Source organism: Saimiri boliviensis, chromosome 5 (assembly GCF_048565385.1).
Source record: "Saimiri boliviensis isolate mSaiBol1 chromosome 5, mSaiBol1.pri, whole genome shotgun sequence".
NCBI classification, from domain to species: domain Eukaryota; kingdom Metazoa; phylum Chordata; class Mammalia; order Primates; family Cebidae; genus Saimiri; species Saimiri boliviensis.
This window is the reverse complement of record NC_133453.1, coordinates 68,742,684-68,762,494: the sequence shown is the minus strand read 5'-3', so window position 1 is coordinate 68,762,494 and position 19,811 is coordinate 68,742,684. Positions and strand designations below refer to the sequence as shown.

At 36.0% G+C, this 19,811-nt stretch overlaps 2 protein-coding genes across 3 annotated transcripts in view; both read right to left on the bottom strand.

Moving 5' to 3' along the window:
* Window positions 1-19,811, bottom strand: part of TLK1 (tousled like kinase 1) — a 304,401-nt gene that overhangs the window by 35,199 nt on the left and 249,391 nt on the right. For both annotated transcript variants that reach the window (XM_074399482.1, XM_010352243.3), the window contains one exon: window positions 1,552-1,618. In XM_074399482.1, coding sequence (XP_074255583.1) covers window positions 1,552-1,618 — 67 coding nt within the window. The remainder of the gene's footprint in view (window positions 1-1,551; window positions 1,619-19,811) is intronic.
* LOC104650074 (ribosomal biogenesis factor-like) lies at window positions 1,628-19,808 on the bottom strand. Its single transcript, XM_074399490.1, has one exon. It carries the CDS (start codon window positions 9,852-9,854, stop codon window positions 9,552-9,554), a length of 303 nt encoding a protein of 100 aa, XP_074255591.1. The 5' UTR covers window positions 9,855-19,808; the 3' UTR covers window positions 1,628-9,551.

Genomic DNA, 19,811 nt, shown 5'->3' with positions numbered 1-19,811 from the left:
AAATTCCCTTTCCCTTCTGTAGTTCCTTTATATGGTTCTATGATTATTATCAAACTATTATGACAGTTCTATAGCTCTATCTATTATAGAGAATAGACTGAAGCTGTCTACTAAGTCTCAAAGAACAGGAAAAGTACTCAATACTTACAACAGAACAGAAAAGAACTACTTATAAAACAAAAAGACCAAAATAAATCATTTTTTAATTCACTGTTCAAGTAGTTTAGGTTGAAGCATTCTGAGCAGTTGGCATAGACAGATACAGCCTATTAAAGGACACTAATGCAAATTATATATAATTTTTTTTCTATTCCATATAATTAGATGATAGGAGTCCCCAGCATATTAATAACATTTCCAAAACAAATTCATATGCAGTGTAATAGTAGCTGCTACCAGAATGGATTTCTCTGTCCTACCTCACCCTATTCCATGGAGACAACTTCATAGATACTATCTCCAATTAGTTCACCCATTCAATTCTACCTATAATTCACCTATTTAAAAAATTTAAACAACCTGACAAACAGAAAGCACAATAAAAAAACTGGGTCAAAGAAAAAGAATTTTACGTCTGTCGGCAACTTCATTTTGAGGGAAAAAAAATTGACTATGTTATTACTACTTCTCTGAAATCATTTGAATTAAAATTAAGACCTGTAAAAACAATAAACCAATTACAACTTCAGAGTTTTCAAACAATTAGAAAGATATACATTATTTAAAAGTTTACTACAGTAACATTTTTTCTCAGTTTTATCCCTTTATACTATTAGTAATGATTAAGTGCTTTTTCCTATGTACACATTCTAATTAAAAGATCACACCTGCAACAAATGAAAAGATAAGCCAAATAAATGTTTGCTATTTAATTTATAATTGTGATTTCATTATGAAATGAACTAAACAATATGAAATTTTCCATTTCATCTTTAAAATGAAGTATTTTCTGCCAAAAGGTAGTACTTAAATACAGTAATCTAAAGCCCCTGGCTCCTCCACTATAGGGACATGGTGTATCACCATCTCAATATTTTTAAGTTGCCACAAAGTAAAGGAATATTATTTTAATATACTCAACATAAAAATATTAACTTTGGCCAGGTGTGAGAGCTCACGACTATAATCCCAGCACTTTGGGAGGCCAAGGCGGGTGGATCACATGAAGCCAGGAGTTTGAGATCAGCCTGGCCAACATGGAAAAACCCCTCTCTACTAAAAAATAAAAAAATTAGCCAGGCATGGTCACATGCACATGCCTGTAATCCCAGCTACTGGGGAGGCTAAATCACAAAAATCACTTGAACCAGGGAGGTGGAACTTGCAGTGAGCTTAGATTGTGCCACTGCACTCCAGCCTGGGTGACAGGGCGAGACTGTTTCAAAAAATAAAAATAATAATAAATAAAGTAGCTTTAATGTACTTCTTTTTAATCTGAAGTTTTAAATTTGAAATCTTATTCTCTTAAATTTTGTCTTTTAAAATAATACTTATAACTCTCCACAAACTCTTGCAGCAAATTGAACTAAAAATGCAGCATGTTTTACATACCTTTTTGAGATGTCCTAGTCTAAGTTTGAATATTTCTTCCTGTTCATGATATTCTGCCAAAGTCAACCTGTCAAAAATGAAATTTTAATTCTATATATTGAGATTAACACTTACTGTTTATTAACAACTAGCAAAATAAAAATGCAATTAAATGGAAATACTAAAACATGGATAACTTTCAGCCTAAAATGTATGAGACAAAATCCTTTGAGATATTCTTTAGAACACATTTTATACTTTTAAATGAAACAGTTAACTAATTCTACAATGATTTAATGAGTACCACTTATCAAGTGATGTTCTAGAATTTATATCCTAAGGATACAATGAAAAACAAGACAATTTCTCCTTACATATTAGTTTGAGCTTACACGTTATCATAGAGGTAAGCAGGCATAAAACCATGTAATGAAATAAATGTTTAAGTAACAGTATCATGAAGAAAGCGAAAAAGGATGGTATAGTAATTACTAATTGCATTATGTTAATTTGGACTGGGTGTTAGGGAGGTGACCTTCATGAAAGACAACCATGAGTACTCGGTGGAGTATATTCTAGACAGGAGTTACAGAAATTTCAAAACCCTAAGATGAAAATAAGTCTTGGCATGTAAATAGAAGAGGGAAAAATGGGAGCAAATCAGATGTAGTTGAAAAGGTTATGAGTAGTAGGAGACGTAAGCTGGGGAGACATACTATGTATGGATTTTCAAGCCAAGAAAAGAATTTCAATTTTACTCCAAGAGTAGTGGGAAATCACTGCAAAGGGAGTCAGTCCAGTTTGGGCAGTTTTTAAAAAGAGAAAAAAACGAAGACATTTTTCCTTTCTCTGCTTCAGTGTGTTGGGAGTAAATAAGCAAGATAAAGAAATGCGAAATCTTTAGTTAAAGTACTAAATTCTAGTCAGGTGCAGTGGCTCACACCTGTAATCCCAGTACTTTGGGAGGCCCAGGCAGGTGGATTGCTTGAGTCTAGGAATTCAAGACCAGCCTGGGCAACATTAACAAAACCCCGCCCTTAATCTCCCTCATCCCCAAAAAAGCACTAAATTCTTACACTCCAAATATAGAGATAGGGTCTTGCTTTGGTGTCCAGGTTGAATTTGAACTCTAGAGCTCAGGTAATTCCCCAGTCTCAGTGTCTTGGGGTACAGGTGCACACTACCATGCCTAGCTACTTCAGAATCTTAATAAAAATAAATAGACACAGGACTTTTAAGTCTTGAAAGTGCTTCACAGTTATTTATTTCAAATATTCTTATCTAACTTTGAAAAATTACCAATTTAATATACATAGAACCAAAACAAGACTTATTAGGGTCTGGCTCTGTTGCCCAGGCTGGAGTGCAATGGTGCAATCTCTGCTTACTGCACCTCCACCTCCCAAATTCAAGCGATTCTCCAACCTCTGCCTTCAGAGTAGCTGGGACTATAGGTATATGCCACCAAGCCCAGCTAATTTTTGTATTTTTAGTAGAGACAGGGTTTTGCCATGTTGGCCAGGTTGGTCTCAAACAGCTGGCTTCAAGTGATCCACCCACTCAGCCTCCCAAAGTTCTGGGATTACAAGTGTGAGCCACCACAACTGGCCCATATTCCAACTTTAAAAAAATAGCTTTTATCCAACACATTCAAGCCCTTGTTTGTCAATTTAATTATGTGTTCTAAGGTTATTTCATTAAGCCCCTAACTCAGGTGTGATTTATTTGTTTGGTTTCACTCCCCCAGCAACATTTAGTATAAAAGCTGTTTCCCTTTAGCTAGGTACTTACTAAACTTACTAATTCTAAAAAAGAAGTATTCAAAGGAAATAAACAAAAACAAAAAATTCAGTTAGTATTCCACTCGCAACACCTTAGGAGCCAAAAAAAATTAACATTTTAAATTAAATTTCTCTATCCAGTCTTAGATAACACAACTATTGGATTTTATTATACTGAATGCAGCAATAGTTGATAGCTGTAGTAGTTGCTTAGAGTAAATTTAGAGAATTAAATGTTGAAAGTGTGAATGCAGATGAAGTGAGAGAGGGAGGAGGTGGAAGGCAATACTAAAGAAAATGAGGTTTCAAAACTAAAACTGATAATGTCTCAACTAATCTAGAAAAGACAAGACATAGAAATGCTGGTAAAAAGCTTCTGGATATGCATACAGGTTTACACCACTGGTAAAAGTGTGCCTGTATAACAGTATCATAAATTGCTATTCTTAAAGTATGGTTTTAGGTCCACTAGTAGGCCATAGGATGAGCTCAGAACTAATTTTTAAAAGATATTTAAATTTGTTTTGTTTCTATATAGAAATTCTATACTTTCGATTTTTGCTGAGTTACAAAACAGCTAAAGTTTGGCGTATCTTAAACAAAATTAGTACCTGACTTGAGTTCTTTGAAATTTTTGTCCTACCAAGACATTTGGCTATCATGTGTAATTGCAAAGCTCCTACACATGCACATGGCTAGACTTTCTGCAACATGGGAGAAATGGCATTTTGTTGTTGTTTTATTAGGCTACTCATTTTCCAGGGCAGTGATTCTTACCATTTTACAATCACAGAGATTAAAAAACTAAAATCGGAAGGAAGTTATAAACACTCTCCCCAGAAAATTTTACATATACATAATTTTGGCATTCACAGATCTCGGTAAGAGTTTCTCTGCCCAGGGTCTTGTCTTACCAATTAGAATGCAAACCCCCAAATGGCAAAAGGGCCATTTCTTACATTTCTCTCCATCTTCCCACTAGTGAGTATTAGGGAGTATTAATATCTGACATACAGTAGCTTTTTCCATGATCTCTGTTGTCCATTTGTATTAATCAAATTTTTTTTTTTTTTTTTTTTTTGAGACGGAGTTTTGCTCTTGTTACCCAGGCTGGAGTGCAATGGCGCGATCTCGGCTCACTGCAACCTCCGCCTCCTGGGTTCAGGCAATTCTCCTGCCTCAGCCTCCTGAGTAGCTGGGATTACAGGCACGAGCCACCATGCCCAGCTAATTTTTTGTATTTTTAGTAGAGACGGGGTTTCACCATGTTGACCAGGATGGTCTCGATCTCTCGACCTCGTGATCCACCCGCCTCGGCCTCCCAAAGTGCTGGGATTACAGGCTTGAGCGACCGCGCCCGGCGCAATCAAAAATGTTTTTAAAGAAATCTATGTATTTAGATAAAAGAAACTGGGAACAATCTTCTTTAAAGAAACAAGACTTAAGTACATAGAATGAAAAGATTTAAGCTAGGATAATGTTTACATCAGTGGCTTTTAATTATCAATTACTTTTATGTGTTTAAGATTTTTTTTTAAAAAACCTGCCCTCTCAAACAATTCAGTTGGTTAAATTACTAGCAAATCTTTTATTCATAGATCAGGCAAAGATACAGTCCATCTCTTCCCATAGAATCATCTCTGACGATAGCTAAATTATTATTTTCACTATACACACATAAAAATATATTATTATACACACATAATATCTAAAAAGTAAACAAATTTAAACCCCAAACATAAGACTTGACTCCTGATAATCTGCCATTCTGAGTGAATGAGAATTTTAATTTAAAAAGTATTCTAAAATAGTTTAATAGAAATGTGGGTGACAGTATTTAAAAAAGTAGAAATAATAAAAACAGGGAATACTCATTTTAAACAAATTTAGTATTCAACGTCTAAAAGACATTCTGTTTAAGCAGAGAATTAACCTGAAGCCTGAAAGTCAAAAAAACACAAGCTATGGTAAAGAGACTGTTAGAGGCACTTATACAAAAATTAGCTGGGCATGGTGGTGCACACCTGTAGTCCCAGCTGCTCAGGAGGCTGAGGCTAGAGAATCGATTCAACCTGGGAGGCAGAGGTTGCAGTGAGCTGAGACTGCGCCACTATCCTCCAGCATGGGCAACAGAGCAAGAAAAGAAAGAACAAAAACAACAAAAACCCAGGCAAACTAACATCAAAGTTACTGGTGAAAATGGAAAGATTTTCTCCTACTATCAGGAATGAGACAAGGACGTTTACTTTCATCACTGCTATTCAATATTATACTGGAAGTCCTACCAGAGCAGTCAGGTAAGGAAAAGAAATAAAATGCATCTAAACTGTAAGCTAAAAAGTAAAACTGTATTTGCAGATGACATGCCTCTATACTTAGAAAATCTCCAAAAAAACACAAGAAATCACTAGAGCAATAAATAAATTTAGCAAAGCTGCAGGTATGAGGAACAGGTTACTTGTATATATCGGCAATAAACAACCTGAAAAGGATATTAAGAAAGCTATGACATTTATAATAGCATCCAAAAGAATATAATACCTAGGAATAAATTTAACCCAGGAAGTGAAAGACTTGCCTACTAAAAACTGTAAAATATTGCTAAGGAATTCAAAAACAGCTAATTAAATGAAAAGATACCTACATTCCCAGATTGAAGACTTTCAATAGTGTGGTATTACCATAAGAATACACATATAGGCTGGGCGCGGTGGCTCAAGCCTGTAATCCCAGCACTTTGGGAGGCTGAGGCGGGTGGATCACGAGGTCAAGAGATCAAGACCATCCTGGTCAACATGGTGAAACCCCGTCTCTACTAAAAATACAAAAAATTAGCTGGGCATGGTGGTGCGTGCCTGTAATCCCAGCTACTCAGGAGGCTGAGGCAGGAGAATTGCCTGAACCCGGGAGGCGGAGGTTGCTGTGAGCCGAGGTCACGCCATTGCACTCCAGCCTGGGTAACAAGAGCGAAACTCTGTCTCAAAAAAAAAAAAAAAAAAAGAATACACATATATACTATACCTATGAAATAGACCTGAATTCAGAAATAAGCCCAAAAATCTATGGCCAGTTGATTTTTGAGTAGTTAATACTTTTTATTAGAGGGTGTCTTTTGCAGGTAATAGTCATTAGTGTTCTTACAGTTGAAATACAATGAAGGGTACCAAGACCATTCAACGGGGAAAGAATAATCTCTTCAACAAATGATGCTGGGACAGAGACCTACATGTGCAACAATGAAGTAGGACCCCTACCTCATTCTATGCACAAAAAGTAACTAAAAATGAATCAATGACCTAAATATACAGGAACTAAAACTATTAGAAGATAACACAAGAGTCTGGGCTCCGTGGCTCAGCACTTTGGGAGACCAAGGCAAATGGATCACTTGAGGCCAGGAGTTCAAAACCAGCCTGGCTAACATGGTGAAACTTCATCTACTAAAAATACAAAAATTAGCTGGGCTTGGTGGTGGGCACCTGTGAACCCAGCTACTCAGGAGGCTGAGATTAGAGAATCACTTGAACCTCGGAGGCAGATGTTGCAGTAAGCTGAGACTGCACCATTGCACTCCAGCTTGGGTGACAGAGTGAGACCCTGTCTCAAAACAAAACAAAGGGAAGATAACATGGGGTAAATCTTCATGACTACAAATTTGGCAATAAATTCTTAGATTTGTCACCAAAAGCATAAGCAACAGTAACAAAAATCAATAAAGTTAGTTTCGCAAAAATTTAAAAATTAACACAATTGAATTCATGGAGATGGACAGTAGAATGATGATTACCAGAGGCTGGGAAGGACTGCGCGAAGGGAGGCAAAAAGTGGGTTTGGTTAACGGGTTCAAAAACACAGAATAAATAAGGTCTAGTATTTGATAACACAAGACGATGACTACAGTCAATAAAAATTTATTGTACATTAAAAAATAACCAAGAGTATAATTGGAATGTTTGTAACAAAGAAATAAATGCTTGAGGTGATGGATACCCCACTTACCCTGATGTGATTATTACACACTGTATGCCTGTATCATAATATATCATGTACCCCAGACATTGGTTGGTGCAAAAGTAATTGTGGTTTTTGCCTACTTTCAGTGGTAAAAACCACAATTACTTTTGCACCAACCTAATACTATATGCCCATAAAAATAAAAAACTTCTGTACATCAAAGGACATTATAAAAAAAAGTAAAAGACAACCTACAGAATAAGACAACATACCTGCAAATCTTATATCCAATAAGGGTTGAATATTCAGAATATATTTGGAAAAAAAACTCCCACAACAACAAAAAGACAAAGAGTCTGGTGAAAAAGTAAGCAAAAGACTTGAATAGACATTTCTCCAAACAAAATATATAAAGACCAGCACGCATTAAAAGATGTTCAACAACATTAAGTCATTAGAGAAATGCAAATCAAAATCACTGTGAGATATCACTTTACACCCACTAGGATGGTAATGATTTTTAAAAAGGGAAAGTAAAAAGTATTGTCAAGGATGCAGAAAAATAGGGATAACTGTCATGCTGGTGGGGGATATGTAAAACAGTGCAGACTGGAAAACAGTTAAGCAGTTCTTCAACAAGTTAAGACATAAAATTAGCATAATAACCACTACTAGATAGATACCCAAAAGAAAATAAAACATAAGCCCACACAGAAACTTGAAGACAGGTGTTTATAGCAGCACTATTTATAATAACCAAAGGGTGGAAACACCCTAAATGTCCATCAATGAATGAATGGATAAACAAATTGTGTGCATAAACAGAACAAATACTGTTCAGCCATAAAAAGAATAAAGTACTGATATTTCCTATAACTTGAATATACCTTGAAAACTTAGACTAAATGAAAGCCAGACACAAAAGGTCACATAAGGTATGAGTCATTTTATATAAAACACCCAGGAGAAGCAAATACATAGAAAAAGAAAAACAATTATTTGCTAATGGGGATAAGGAAAGGGCTAGACAAAAATTATTTAACGTGCACAGTGTTCTTCTGGGTTAAGAGAACAGTTTTGAAACTAGAGAGAAGTGATGGTACATAACACTGTGAATGTACTAAACGCCACTGAATTGAACATTTTAAAATGGTTAATTGTATATTATGTGAATTTAACCTCAATTTAAAAAATGTATCATTAGGAAAAATAAAAAGGTGATTGTGGGAGGAAAGAAACTAGTCTTCCTTTGAAAAGTGCAAATGTTGACAATGTAACAAATTGAATTACAGATTAACGACTGATGCGGTTTGACTGTGTCCCCACCCAAATCTCATCTTGAATTTCCACCAGTTGTGGGAGGGATCTGGTGAAAGGCAACTGAATCATGGGGGCAGGTGTTTCCTGTGATGTTCTCGTGATTTTAAGTTTCACAAGATCTGATGGCTTTTAAAAGGGGAGTTTCCCTACACAAGCTCTCTTCCCTCGTCTGCCACTGTGCCAGATGTGCCTTTCACCTTCTGCCATGATTGTGAGGCCTCACCAGCCACGTGCAAACTGTTCATTCCATTAAATCTCTTTCTTTCCAAATTGCCCAGTTTCGGGTATGTCTTTATCAGCAGCGTGAAAACGGACTAATACAATGGCTTACACACCAAGTACTACTGTGATATGCAGAGTAATGGCCAAAGATTTCCATATCCTAATCCTTGAGACATGTATATGTTAGGTTACAAGAAAAAGAAAATTAAGGTAGCAGGTGAAATTAAGATTGCTCATCAGCTGGCAGTAAAACAGGGAGTTATTCTGCATTACTCATGTGTGCCCACAAAGAGCAGCAATGTCAGAATCAGAGTAATGTGACACATGAGACACTTGATTGGCCACTGTTGGCTATGAAGATGGAAGGGGATCATAAACCAAAAAATGTGGGCAGTTTCTAGACACTGGAAAAGGTAAGGAAAGGGATCTTCTAAAGCCTCTAGAAGTAACACAGCCCTGTTAATAGCTTGATTTTATCCCAACTGAATCCCATTTCAGATTTGTCATCTCTAAACTGGTAAGGTAACATTTGTGTTGGTTAAAGTTTGTGTGATTTGTTACGGCAGCACTAAGAAAAAACTGCAGATCTTACCTGGAAGTAGAATGCTCCTTTAATAAATACCTAAAAACATGGAAGTGGATTTGGAATTGGGGGCAGAGGCTAGAATTTTAAGAAGCATAATTCCTTTTTTTTTTTAAACTGCATAAAACATTTATTGGTCTTTGTGAGGAGTCACTACAGTTTTACAACTGAGCCATTAATTTTGTACCTTCATCAACATTAACTGGTTTGCTTTCATGATGCTGCTGAGGAATCAGTTCTTTCTGCAGAAGTTCAAGTGAAAGCCCTTTTGAGAAATGTGCAAGTTCCTTTTGTACATCTACAAAAGCTTTATTTACTCTGTTAATTTTTTCTTCATTCATAATGTTTATCTTATTAAGGTTAGTGGTTACTGGTTTTGCTTTGTTTTTAGCCTTAAAGTTTTTTTGGCTGGCTATGTGAAATACATTCCTGGACTTCGGCCCTCTTAATTTGTTTTTGGCCATTACCTGTATGCAGCTGCTTAAGCTCCAGGTGACAACCAAGAAGCATAATTTCTAAAGGCTGGGAGCAGTGGCTCACGCCTATAATCCCAGCACTTCGGGATGCCAAGGCAGGTGGATTGCTTGGAGTTCAAGACTAGCCTGACCAACATGGTGAAACCCTGTTTCTGTTATAAACACAAAAATTAGCCTCACTTTGTGGTGGGCACCTAGAATCCCAGCTACTTGAGAGGCTGAAGCAGGAGAATTATTTGAACCTAGATTCTGTCTCCAAAACAAACAAACAAACAAACAAACCCAGCATTCATTTCTAAAAAGTTTAAACAGATTGTCAGCCAGCTAAACATCATCAAAAAGAAAGGATAACTGAGAGGACAGAACCCTGTGCCCACAGATTACTCCCAGAACTTGAAACCAAATGAAGTTTGAATGGGTTTTGAAATTCACAGGAAATTTTCTTCCATTGCTTTGTGTTTTGAACAGGAATGTCTATAAACTGTCATCAGATACCTGTCCCACCATTGTACTGTGGGAGGAGGTAACTTGCTTCTTGAGTTTCAGTTTCACACATGAGGAAAAACTGTGTCTCAGGTGAATTATACCTCAAGTCTCACTCATAAGTGAGATTTATTTGATGAGAATTGGAACTTTGAGCTTATGGGATTAAGATGACATGTTAGACTTTGAGCTGATACTGTAATGGGGATGAATGTCCTTTGCATGTGGAAATGATGAATCTTTGGGTGTTGGTAGGCAGAATAATGGCTTCCCCTAAATGCCATATCCTAATCTTTGTAACCTGTGAATATGTTCCTTTCTATGGCAAAAGGTTTAAATGAGATCAAGGTTGCTCATCAGCTCATTTTAAGATAATTACTTTGAATAATTTGGCTATGAATATACAGAGCAAATAAAAAAATACATTTGCAGGAAACTAGTAAAAGTCACAGAAAAGGTAATGTCTGAGCTGAATTAAAAAGCAGCAGCAGCAAGAGGCCAGGAAGAAGAAATGGGGTATTAAGATGCATGATGCAAGAGTATACCATGGAGATACTCAAGCAAAAGTAAAAAGGAAGGCAAACTGTAGATTACATAAGTATCTTCTACTGCTTGTTTGCTAAAAGTTTTAGTTGCAGATCAATGTTGAATTTTATCTAATTTTTGTTATCTATTAAGATGATAGGATTTTCTGTTTATATGACAAATTACATATATTTTTCTAATGTATAACCGACCTTGCACATCCAACATCAACCCAACTTGGTCTTCATAAATTAGCATTTTTATATATGTTGTGTTTGTGTTACTGCTATTTTATTTAAGATTTGTCACTTTGGGAGACCGGCGGGTGTGGATAATGAGGTCAGGAGATTGAGACCCTCCTGGCCAACATGGTGAAATCCTATCTCTACTAAAATGCAAAAAATTAGTCAGGCTTGGAGGTGCCCGCCTGTAGTCTCAGCTACTCAGGAGGCTGAGACAGAATTGCTTGAACCCAGGAAGCAGAGGTTGCAGTGAGCTGAGATTGCACCACTGCACTCCAGCCTGGAGACAGTGAGACTCCAAAACAAACAAACAAAAAAAGATTTGTGCATTTTCACAAGTGAGATTTGCCTATAACTTTCATTTTTGTACAGTCTTTGTTGAGTTTTGGCATCAAGATTATGTTGGCCTCAGAAAATAAGTGGGAAGCATACCTACCTTTTCTGTTCTTCAGAAAAGTTTGTAAAAGACTGGCACTATTTCATCCTTAAATGGTTCACAGAATTCTTAGATGAAGTTACATGAACTTGCAGTTTCGCAGTTCTTCTTTGAATACATGTTTAAATTACAGATTCAATTTATTTAATAGTTACAGAACTATGTGGATGTTGTTTCTTCCACTGTCAGTTTTGGTTCCACTGTATTTTTCTAGAAATTCGTCAATTTCACAAAGATTTCAAATTTAAGCCATTTATAATGTATTATGTTCCTTTAGATATCTAGAGTCAGTGGTAATATTCCTTTTTTCATTCTTGGTGATGGCTGTGGTTTTTAAAAATTAGTCTTATCAATTTTATTAGGTTTTTCCCCCTATAAAAATTTTAACCCTATTTTTAAAAAACTGGTTTATTATCTGTACTGTATGTGTGTTTCCCATATTAATTTCTGCTTTTATCTTTTCCCTCTTCCTTCTTCAGTTAATTCTCTTGCTCATTTTCTTTCTAACTTATTGAAATAGATGCTTAGTTTGTAAAGTTTTCGTTTTTCTTCTTTTCTTACATAAGTAACTAAAGCTATAATTTTCTCCCTAGATACTGTTTCAGAGGCATCTTACAAATTTTGTTATGTAGCACTTTCATTTCAAAATATTTTGAAATCTTTCATTTCAAAATTTTCCCTCATTTCCATTGGGACTTTTCCACTACCTTTTGTTACAGATTTCTAGCTAATTGCATTGTGGTTGGGGAACACATATAATGATTTCAATCATTTTTACCCAGGAGCTCTACCAAATGACTAAGGAAGAAAAAAATACCACTCTTACATAAACTTTCAGTCCTGTGAAATTTGCTGAGGCTTGCTTTATAACCAATTTTTTTTTACAGTCAATATTTTTAAAAGAACATGTATTCTGTAGATGCTTGAAGGTATTCTATACATGTCCACTGGTTCAAGTCTGCCAATCCCAGTAATCTTGCATGCATTGTGCATTTTGTTTTGCAGTGCTTTATTTTTATTTACATGTTCTATTTCTAAGAAAGGTGTTTAAATCTCCCATTATGATTTGTGGATCTGCCTTTATCACCTTAAAATATTATTAGTTTTTTATTTATCTTGCGGCCATGTTATCACATTTATATAAATTTAGAATTACAGCTTCCTAGTGATTTCAACCTTTTATAACCACCACTTTATTTCTAATAATTTTTTTTTGCCTTACATTTTACTGTTTCTGATTTAATATAGTTTCCTTTTGGCTGATGCTTGCCTGAATATCTTTTCTAAACTGTTATTTCAGTATGTCTTTTTTTATTCTGGCTGCTTAAGAATTATTTCTCTTTGCCTTAATTTTCTGAAATTTCATTATTATATATATAGATGATAAATTTTGTTGTTTGTTTTTTGGAGAGAGGGGTCTTGCTCTGTCTCCCAGGCTGGAGTGTAATGGCACGAATATGGTTCATTGCAGACTCAACCTCCCAGGCTCAAGTGATTCCTCCACCTCAGCCCCCCAAGTGGCTGGGAATACAGGTCCATGCCTGGCTTATTTTTGTATTTATAGTAAAGATGGGGTTTTTCCATGTTGCCAAGGCTTGTCTCAACTCTTGAGCTCAAGCAATCCACCTGCCTCGGTCTCCCAAAGTGCTGGGATTATAGGTGTGAGCCACTGCGCCCAGCCTCAATAAATACTTCATTTTATTCAACCCCCTGGAATTTGCTGGCCTTCAGGAACCTGTAGACTGATCTTGTTCATCTGTTTGAAATATTCTTAGTTAACTCATCTTCAAATACTGCTTAAGCTCCGTTCAGGATTGTTTCTCTAAAGACTATCAGTTACCTTGTCAATAGTTCTAATGTAAGTCAGGAGACAGTAAAATAGTATATTCAAGTAACTACCAGACTAAAATTGTAAAACCAGTAAATATATCCAAAGAATGAAGGCAAAATAATTTTTAGACAAACAAAAAGCAGTCACTACCAAGAGACCCCTTTGAAATTTTCCTTTACAAAGAAAAATTTGTAAAGGGTATTCTTGGCAGAAGGATCTTATGAGAGGTGTAGAAATACATAAAGAGCAAAAAAAATAGTATGTGGATAAAGTCCACATGAACACTGACTATGCAAGACAACAATGATGTCTTATAGGTAGATGTGTGTATATATGTGTGTCTGAGTATAGAAACATGCTCATACTGTACAGAGAAAAGGAATAACATAAACAAAAACTGGTCAGTGCAAGAAAAGGTTAGAACAAAAAAAAGTGATGGAGACGTAGGATAAACAGAAGCATAAAGAAAGACCAAATTTAAACCCCAATAAGTAATTACATTAATTAAAAAATAGATAAAATTCTTCAATGAAAGAAAGATTTTTCAGACAGGATTTTTAAGAAATCAGTTATACAGTTGTCAAAACCCACAGAATTTACAACATCAAGAGCAAACTCTAATGTAACTTTGGGTGATAATGACATGTCAATGCAGGTAACATGTGCCACCGCGGTGTGGGATGTTCACAGTAGAAGAGAATGTACGTATGTAGGGACAGGGATAGGGTATATAGGAACGCTGTACTTTCTACTCAATTCTGCTGTGACCTTACTACTACTCTTAAAAATAAGAGTTTAGAAATAAGTAGTTCACTAATAACTTAATATTATATAAAATATATTCCTTTTTTTTTTTTTTTGAGACAGGTCTTCCTCTGTTGCCCAGACTAGAGTGGAGAGCAGTGATGCAATCACAGTTCACTGCAGCCTTGACCTCCCAGCTCAAGCAGTCCTCCCACCTCAGCCTTCTGAGAAGCTGGGACTATAGATGCATGCTACCACGGCTGGCTAATTTTTTTATTTTTTAATAAAGATGGGGTCCTTTTTTGGTAAAGATGGTAAAGTCTATTGCCCAGGCTGGTCTTAAACTCCTAGGCTCAAGTGATCCTCCCACCTCATACTCCCAAAGTGCTCGGATTAAAGGCGTGAGCCACCATGCCCAGCCTAAAATACATTTTTAATTTAAAACTGAAGCTATAATGGAAAAACAATGACTTCTAAAACTTCAATAATATAAAATATGAGGTAAAATATTACTTACTCTTAACTTTGTAGTCACCTGCTATGAAACATGAAACATTTAAGTCTAATAGACACAACCAAAACTTAATTTGAAATATATTTTAAGGAAAAATCTTGATTAAAGGAAAATCAATCTAAGTGTCATCAGACTTTATCCAGACAGTATTAACTATCCAAACTATTTACTGTGCATACAATCTTGCATGTTCTTCGCATGTACCCCCAAACCTAAAATGTAATAATAAAAAAAAATAAACTGACAATTAAAATAATAATAAAATTGGAAAATGGAAAAAAAAAGTCTTCCTGATTAAAATTATAAATTACCTACAAAACTGACTCTTGCTAATAGTTAAATATAAATTATGAACCAAAAACCATGCCAAGTACATGCATTACCTCCTACCATCTTTTCAACAGTATAATGTAGACATTTTCACAAGTAACAAAATGGAGACTCAAGTAAAATAACTTAGTAATAATAATCTGGGAGAGTAAACTTGGAATCCACATCTGTCTGACTACAGAATCTAAAGTCCTACCCACCACATCAGGGTTCCCCACTCCCGGGCCACAGACCAATACTGTCCATGGCATGTTAGGCCGCACGACGGGAGATGAGCATTGGGCCAGAAGGCACTACCACCTTAGTGGCACCTCCTGTCAGACCAGCAGCAGCATTAGATTCTCACAGAAGCACAAACCCTATTGTAAATTGCATATGTGAAGGATCTAGGTTGTACACTACTTATGAGAATCTAGTGCCTGATGATCTGAGGTGGAACAACTTCAACTTCAAACCATCTCCCAACCCCTACCCTGGTCCATGAAAAAACTGTCTTCCACAAAGCTGCTCCCTGGTGCCAAAAGGTTGGGGACCACTGTACTACATAACAGTAACTTCATTTCTACGTTAATTTCTTGATAAAAATATAATGATTCATAACTTGTACCCTAATTATACCAGATACTCTGCACACAAGCCAAAGCCATTTTCATTAAACAATGATTCAAAAGAAGTTTTAAAAGATAGTTTTCCAAGTAGAGATACGAAATTTTGTGTCAAAAAACCGTTATTCAAACTACAGTATATATGAATCAAAGTGCTTCTGTGGCTTTTTGCTCTATTTAAACCTATATTTGTTTAAGAATACAATCAAATTGAGATGTAGTATCCATCACTTTTTCATTTGTCAGAGTTAGTTTTAGGTCAACATATGGAATAAAATGGGATAGAAATGAGAGAAGACTACAATTATTAGACTACAATTAAAGCTGTCAGCATCTTGGAAGACAAGTAGTAAACAACATAACTGTGACAAACCAGAAAGATGATCTATCAAGAAGAAAATGAAATTCGATCAAGTGTGTGTGTGTTTTTTTTTTTCCTATGAGACAGGGTCTTACTGTCAGTAAGGATGCAGTGCAGTGGAGTGATCACAGCTCACTATAAACTCAAACTCCTGGGCTCAAGAGATCCTCCTGCCTCAACCTCCTGAGTAGCTGGGACTACAGGGACATGCTGCCACACTTGATTAATTTTTTTTTATTTTGGGGGGATAGGATCTTGCTATGTTGTCCAAGCCAGTCTCAAACTCCTAACCACAGCAATCTTTCCGGCTTGGCCTTCCAAAGCACTAGATTACAGGTATGAGTCACTGCACCTGGCCTAAATGCTTATGTATTGTAATTTACTATTTACTATCTTCCATCCACCAAACACTGTATTGGGCATTGGGACTACAGAGAAAAAATAGTGAAATAAAAGCTACAATACAAACAGGTACGCACAAAATATCATGGCACCTCACTTGAGGGGCAATAGGAGAAACTGGTAAGAAAAAAGATTAGAGAAAACTTCCTTTTGAAGATGTAGTATTTGACCTAAGTCTCAAAGGATAAACAGGAAACAAAACAAATGAAGAAAGGTAAGAAACAAGATAAAGTCACAGAAGCAAGAAAGCACAATACATTTAGAGAACTGAAAAGGTTTAATGTAAGATATATGTATGGCAAATGTTGGGGAATAAGGCTAAAGAGAGAAATATGGTTTACATAAAGGGTCTTCGTGTGGATGAATTTTATCTAGAAAGCCACTGGCGGAGGTTAAATATGGTAAGACATGAAAAATAGTAATCTAGGTTAAAAAAAAACCTAAGGTCCTATACTAAGACAGTGACCACGGAAACACAGAATGGGACAAACATGAAAATGTTATAGAAACAAACACAGAGAATGACAGAAAAGAAAACATTAAGAAGACAGGCAGGTTTCTACTGTCATTACCCGAGTGGACATTGATGCTGTGACTGAAGAGATACAGGATACTAACTATGGTGATACCTCAAAGTAATGAATAATTCTCATATTTCACAGATTAAGGAAAGGTTTTCAGGAGGAAGTGATACCTATCATGGGACATAAAAGATGAACAGAAATTAAGACAATGGGTGAGAGTCTGAATGTTGGCAGTGAAAGAAGTACTGAACAATGGCAACGATGAGCCTAGATAAGGAAGAAGGAGCAGATCAAAAGTGCTTTATAAGCCACAGTAGGACTTTTGGGTTATAGCATTCCAGTATTGGAGAGCTTTGTTATAGTTATAAGGAAGACAATGAAAGGATCACATTTTTATTTCAGAAAAATGACTCTAACTACAACATGAAAATAGACTGCAGGAAGAGACTGAAATTAAAGGGGGAAGAGGGAGGGAATATAAAAACAACCCAAATAAAAGACAGCAGCAGTAAGCTGAGTTAGAATGAATGGTGTTAGTGGGAACTTACATAACGGGTAAGTGGACATATCTGGTGTCTAGCCAGACTAGGTATCTACATGTTAAGAGTTAAAGCGTAACATACACTTTTCTTTCTTTTAAATAAATAGAGACAAGGTCTCTCTATGTTGCCCAGACTGGTGTCAAACTGGACTCAAGTAATCCTCCAGCCGCAGCCTTCCAAAGCACTGGGATTACAGTGTGAGCCACCTCACCCTGCCCATATTTTCTTTTAATACAACCCCCTACCAACCCAGTCATTCACCTGTGTTTTTGTTTTTCCTTAAACAATTTACCAACTTACAAAATGTACAGACCTTTTTAAAAATTAATGATAGTCAAAATGTTTTAACTGTAACAACAGCTCAAGAAAATTAAGAAAGCCTTTAAGAAGAAAGTACATTTTGAGACGGACTTTGAAAGATTATCACCATCGAATCTCTAATGGATTAAGAAAAATAAGCAAAATCTGGCCAGATGCCGTGGCTCATGCCTGTAATCCCAGCACTTTGGGAGGATAAAGCCAAGAAGACTGCTTGAGCCCTAGAGTTCAAGACAAGCCTGGGCAACATGGTGAGACTCCATCTCTACAAAAAAAATAAAAATAAACAAAATCTGTACTTAAAATGTAAAAGGTGACAGCTAGAATTCTTACATGTGAAAGAATGGTAACGCCACCCATTAACAGAACACAGAAAAGGGGCAAGGCATGTGTGTGTAAAGACAGACTGAATGGGAAAGACAACAGTAAATAAAGGTTTTGTTTTTACTAAATACAAATTTGAACAGGCTGCATTAGACGTTCCGGTGAGACATTTAAGTACTAATATCAACTATACAGGTGTATTATATTCAAGACTGAGACAGAAGTATCTGATACTCAAGAGAGAAAAGTGGGCTGGAGATGGTAATTTTTATGTCAGCAGGATGTGCATGGTAATTGAAACTCTGAGAGTAGATAATACTCAAGAATAAACAGAGTGAGAAGTATGATGGCCTAGGACATATCCCTAAAAGTCATCTACATTTTATAGATTGGTAAATAAATAAATGATGCCCATAAAAAGAGATGGAGAAGATGCAGCCAGATAAGTTAAAATGGAAACTGAGTATCTTAAAAACTAAGCGAGTCTTTTTAAAAAACTAGAAGTCAACAATATTCAATGCTGCCAATTAAGTTAAAGACCCAAATGTTACAGCATTTAGCATCAGGAAGATAATCTTAAAAACAATTTCAGTTAAGAAAGGGGGACTGGAAGACAAGGCAGAAGAAACTGTAAGGACAGGCAACTCTTTCAAGAATCCTAGTTATGAAGAGGACACACAGAATATAGAGACTACAGGGCAGGCATCCCCAAACTACGGATTGCGGGCTGCATGCGGCCCCCTGAGGCCATTTATCCAGCCCCCCGCCACACTTCAGGAAGGGGCACCTCTTTCATTGGTGGTCAGTGAGAGGAGCACAGTATGTGGCGGCCCTCCAACGGTCTGAGGGACAGTGAACTGGCCCCCTGTGTAAAAAGTTTGGGGACGCCTGCTATAGGGATTTGTAATTGAGGGAGAATTTTTTAATGGTCTTTCTTAACATGTTTTCTGAAAGGAAGTAACAAGTAGAGCACAAAGGAGGTATCAACAGAAGAGGTTCCTGATACAGTTGCAGATGGGATTTAAAGCATAAATGAAAGACAATCTTTCAATAGAGGAGAAAAGAATACATATAAATAAGTCATTAGAGGATATGTGTATTTTCTACTCACATGGGCTTACATAAGTTCTTCTAGAAGAGAAAATTTATGTAAGTTTGGATACATCTGTATATTGAAATTTTAACAATGGTGTCTTCTGTGAAATGGGATCATGGTCTATATTATTATTTTTGTCCTATTTTCCAAATTTTCTACAATAAGCACACAACTTTTTAAAAATGGCTTTGTCCTTTAAATAATAAAGAATAATTCATTAACAAAGAAAATTCAGAAAACAAAAGCAGAAAGGGAGAAACAATACCTATAACCCACTAATGAATTGCTTTCATAGGTTGAGAAAATACATAAATGGCAGTTACATTACTTCATTCTCTCAGACAACGGAATGTTAATAGAAACACTGGATTAGAATAATCCAAAATTTTCAATTGATTCTTTAACTGATTCAGACCCAGAGAAAAGGGTGAATTCTGATATCCTCTTAGCTACCTAAGTCTCTCTTTTAAAAAAGAATTGTTAAGTCTCTGCTTAAACAGGTAGAATTCAGATATTTGGGCCTATCAATTTAGAGCTAAATTTTGAATGCTGCCTTCCTTCCTGGTCATAATCATTTTTGCTAAGTATTAATTATAAATAACATCCATTAGTAACATTCACGATGACTGGCAACCATTTTTTAAAAAGAGAAATTTTAAACGGAGGCT

What these genes read in the sequence shown, in the direction of transcription:
- LOC104650074 (XM_074399490.1), bottom strand. Translation starts at nt 9,854, where the DNA reads ATGGCCAAAAACAAATTAAGAGGGCCGAAGTCCAGGAATGTATTTCAC.